Source organism: Dendropsophus ebraccatus, chromosome 4 (assembly GCF_027789765.1).
Source record: "Dendropsophus ebraccatus isolate aDenEbr1 chromosome 4, aDenEbr1.pat, whole genome shotgun sequence".
In the NCBI taxonomy this organism is placed as follows: domain Eukaryota; kingdom Metazoa; phylum Chordata; class Amphibia; order Anura; family Hylidae; genus Dendropsophus; species Dendropsophus ebraccatus.
In genome coordinates, this window is record NC_091457.1 from 143,821,469 (window position 1) to 143,825,832 (window position 4,364).

General features: G+C 40.7%; 1 protein-coding gene across 1 annotated transcript in view; it reads left to right on the forward strand.

Moving 5' to 3' along the window:
• The window catches only part of CCDC134 (coiled-coil domain containing 134), a 16,439-nt gene extending 12,339 nt beyond the window's left edge, over nt 1-4,100 (forward strand). Inside the window, exons 5-7 of the mRNA XM_069968931.1 lie at nt 1,014-1,195; nt 1,966-2,037; nt 3,395-4,100. Coding sequence (XP_069825032.1) covers nt 1,014-1,195; nt 1,966-2,037; nt 3,395-3,520 — 380 coding nt within the window. The 3' untranslated portion in view covers nt 3,521-4,100. The remainder of the gene's footprint in view (nt 1-1,013; nt 1,196-1,965; nt 2,038-3,394) is intronic.
• The last annotated feature ends 264 nt before the right edge of the window (nt 4,101-4,364 follow it).

Consider the following 4,364-nt stretch of genomic DNA (forward strand, 5'->3'; position numbering starts at 1 on the left):
CTAATTGAGAGTTCTGTGTACAGCATGAGTAATGTTTCCTCTTTTGCCCCATTGGTGTTCCAAGACTTTATCCCCAGGCACAATGGTGGAAAAGCCAATAATAATTGATACAGTATGTATTCCAAAAGGAAGAACTGAAAAATACAGCTCATCCCGCAAAAGAAGCATTTCATTCTACAAATACATGGAGAGAAAAGTAAAAAGTTTTGGCTCTTGAAAAGTGAGGATGAAAAAATGACAGAATGATCCACTATCTTTAATATTATAGGGGTGCTACAGCATTTTTTTTTTCTTTCAAATCGGCTGGTGTCAGAAAGTTATATAGATTTGTAATTTACTTCTATTTGTAAAGCTAAAGTCTTCCAGTACTTATCAGCTGCTGTATGTCCTGCAGGAAGTGGTGTACTCTTTCCAGTCTGACACAGTGCTCTCTCTGCCACCTCTGTCCATGTCAGGAACTGTGCAGAGCAGGAGATGATTTCCATGGGGATTTACTACTGCTCTAGACAGTTCCTGACATGGACAGAGATGGCAGCAGAGAGCACTGTGTCAGACTGGAAAGAATACACCCCTTCCTGCAGGACATACAACAGCTGATAAGTACTGAAAGACTGGAAATTTTTAAAGAGAAGTAAATCTATATAACTTTCTGATACCAGTTCATTTGAAAGATTTTTTTTTTTTTTTTGCAGGTGTTCCCCTTTAATAAACTTGACTTTTCTTTAGCATTGTCTCTATACTGTAGTACAGCAGCTACAGAAATGCGATGCATAGGTTATAGAGCACAACTCTGCGACTTTCTAGCATAGAAAGGAAATAATAAGCTCATCTTGCAATGAATTGTTCAGTAACACTGGCGGATGTTTCTGGAAGGAAAGACAATGCGGCTGTGGTCAGATTTATCTTGTTTTTCTTCATGGAAAAATGATTGAAGTCATAGATGTCACAGGCGGAGTTAGTGTTAGGATAAATTGCTGTGATGGTATCTGGGTGACACCTGCTTTATCTTGCAGCCTATTCACACACTGTGGAGAACTCTGCATTCTTTGGCGATGTGGTTCTGCGTTTTCCCAAGATCGTTCACCATTATTTCGATCGAAACTCCAACTGGAATAACCTGATTCGTTGGGGTATCGGATTTTGTAACCTGAGTGGCATCTTTGATGACGGTCCACATTCCCAGCTTCTTGGCCTGGTATGTCTTATTCTACACTCTGGGTTACGACACAAGAATACATCTGTCTCTGATTTCACTTTTTTTTTGCAGCTGTCACGGCAATGGTGTTCTGTCTTCATTTACATGTGATTAGATGTCTTTATTACAGTAAAGGACATTAAAGGGAACCTGTCACTAGTTTAATGCTGCCCGAACCACGATGACCTACAACACTGACAGGGACCCTTAACATGCTGCGTATATAGAAGATAATAAAGTAATACTTACTTGTACACACTCCCCGGTGTCGTCCTGGCTTCTCCCTGCAGCCACTGCTGACATGTCTCTCAAGTGACGGGCCACTCAAACAATTACTGATCAAAACATCTCTTCAGAGACGGCCCCAGAAGCTTCAGCAGTGGCTCCAGTCAGCGGGGAGAAGCCAGAAGGACAGGTAAGTATTACTTTACTCTTTTTCTATATAGTGTTTTCTAATATGCTCATATAGGTGCAACAGTCAGGGTCCACATACTTTGGGCCACATTGTATGTTACTAAAACATCAAAACTGTAAACCTTTGGGGACAGTTCACACGGAGCAAAAGTGTCGGGATGCTGTGGAAGTCTGCTGCTTTTGCTCCGTGTGAACTGGCCCTTACCTCTAAGTGGGTCCTCTTTAATTCCTTCTTCATAATGTTTTTACTTTGTTTTATATAATATGTTTGTAATTTTGAGCCCAATGAAAGTAGATTCCAGTTTTGTATGTGCAGTATATAGACATGGCTTATTACCTATAACTTCTTATTGCAGATGTCTCAGGAGTTGGGCATCAGTGAAAAGTCCCCCGATTATCGGAATCCCTTTAGGACTGAAAATATGGAGGTAAGTTTTTTTATGTGGGTTTTAACCCCTTTATTTCCTGGTTTTACTTTTCCTTTTGAGGTTTCCTTTTTACCTCCTTTTTGCCTTAAAGTTTAACTACAATTTTTAGGGGTCTTTCTCCTGAGAACCCCGGCGCTCACTAGAGGGAGGTGAATTCCGTAAACTGCTAATACAAGCAGTCTACAGAATTCACCTCCCTGTAGCGGAGATGAAGGTCAGAGCATGCGATCGGCCGGGGTCTCAGTAGCCAGACCCCGAATTATACGCAGTTCTGACATGTTGCTTCGACACATCAGAAGTTTTTTTGTTTTTTTTAAACGGTAGTTACACTTTAAGCCTTTTTCCCACGTTCTGTGCACAGTTTGTATATACGGAAGGTGTGCAGTAGAATGGATTATCGGAGAATCATGACGCCATGAGTTCTGAAACAGCGAAAATTTTAACTTAACTTAAAATTTTTGGAGTTCTTATAATCCGTTCCACCTACCGTACATACAGACTTTGCACAAAACGTGGCAAAAAGGCCTAAAACCCATAACTCTCCTGTTTTTCTATGTATACAGAGCCATATGAGGGCTTGTTTTTTGCTCCATGGTCAATATATTTTTTTTAACTGTATCGTTCCGGTTTAGATGGGACTTAATCTAACTTTTTTTTCTCATGTACGACATACTTTGTAGCCATTTACCGTGCATGATTAATAACATTATATTTTAATAGATTGGACAATTCCGCATGCATTGATAACAAATATACTTTTTTTTTGTTTTGGTTTACCTTTTGTTTTTTTAAATTTGAAAAATGGGAAAAGGGGGATGGTTTTATTATGGGAGGGTTTTTAAAAATATTTTTTCAGTTTAATTTTTCACACTTTTTGAGTCTCTCTGGGGACCTATTGTAAACAACTATTAGACTGCTAATACTGATCTATACAATCTGATCAGCGCTCTGCTAATACAGTCTTTCTTAGCAGAGACACAACAGCAGCAATGGAGGGTAAGTACAGAACTCTGACTTGTTAAGTGACTCATTAGCACCCCACAATCTCATTGCCGGGGTGGCAATGGGACACCTGACAGGTGCAATACCTGTCATTCAGCCTGTTCAATGCTGCAATCATGTTCCATTGCAGCATTGAAGAGCTAAACGACTTCCACCAGTGGGATCGCCATTGTCAGTCACTAGCTCTAGAGGTCTGCTACACATAGTGTGGCTACATGCAGGCAGGTCAGAAGTGGTGACCGATCTTCTTTAAAATGATAGCATATCAATTTATACTCTGAATGCAATTTTTTTTCTATATGACTTTTCATTGTTTTCCATTTAGTAGATGTAATTGTGGATGTGTTTTTCTTAGTTTTTACCCAATACAGACGCCTTTCAGAAAGCATTAAAAGAAGAGGAAAAACGAAGACGTAAGGAAGAGAAGAGGAAAGAAATCAGGAAGGGTCCTCGGATAACGCGCTCTCGGTCAGAGTTATAACGCTGAGCGAGGGTAACGTTGCTTCCGTATAGTGGAGAAAGCCTTATAGAACAATACATGTGCCAACGTCATTCCTGTATGAACAAAGATGTAACGAAACTCTTCTAACACTGGATTTAGAACACACACGTAGACGATTGAACCAATGGGTCTCTGGCCCTTATTTCTTTATGTAAATTTTCAGGAAGCTTTTCTGTTTTACTATCAAGGGAATCTGACCTGTCAAACTGAATTGAGATGGTTGTTTCAAAGAGTGTTTGATGGAGACATGCTGGATTGTTAAAGGGATTATCCAGGATCTTAAAATTGATGACCTATCCTCAGGATCGGTACATGGCCTAATGGGACACAACTGCAATACCGAGTACAGCCTGTGCAGATACGAACCTGGAGGATAGGGAGGCTACAATGTGCAACAATCAAATAGATCCTGAGGATAGGCCATCGCTTGAAAGTCTGGATAACCCCTTGAACCTTTATTTTACTGTCCATTGGTTGTAGATAGAGATGAGCGAACCTCGAGCATGCTGGAGTCCATCCGAACCCGAACGTTTGGCATTTGATTAGCGGTGGCTGCTGAAGTTGGATAAAGCCCTAAGGCTATGTGGAAATCATGGATATAGTCATTGGCTGTATCCATGTTTTCCAAACAACCTTAGAGCTTTATCCAAGTTCAGCAGCCCCCGCTAATCAAATGCCGATCGTTTGGGTTCGGATGGACTCAAACCCGAACCCGGTTCGCTCATCTCAAGTTGTAAAGGAATCACCACAGGTCATGTTTTCAGCATTTGTCAATGTGTGACATAGGGTGAGGCCACACGCCATTGCCTTTATTGCGAAAACT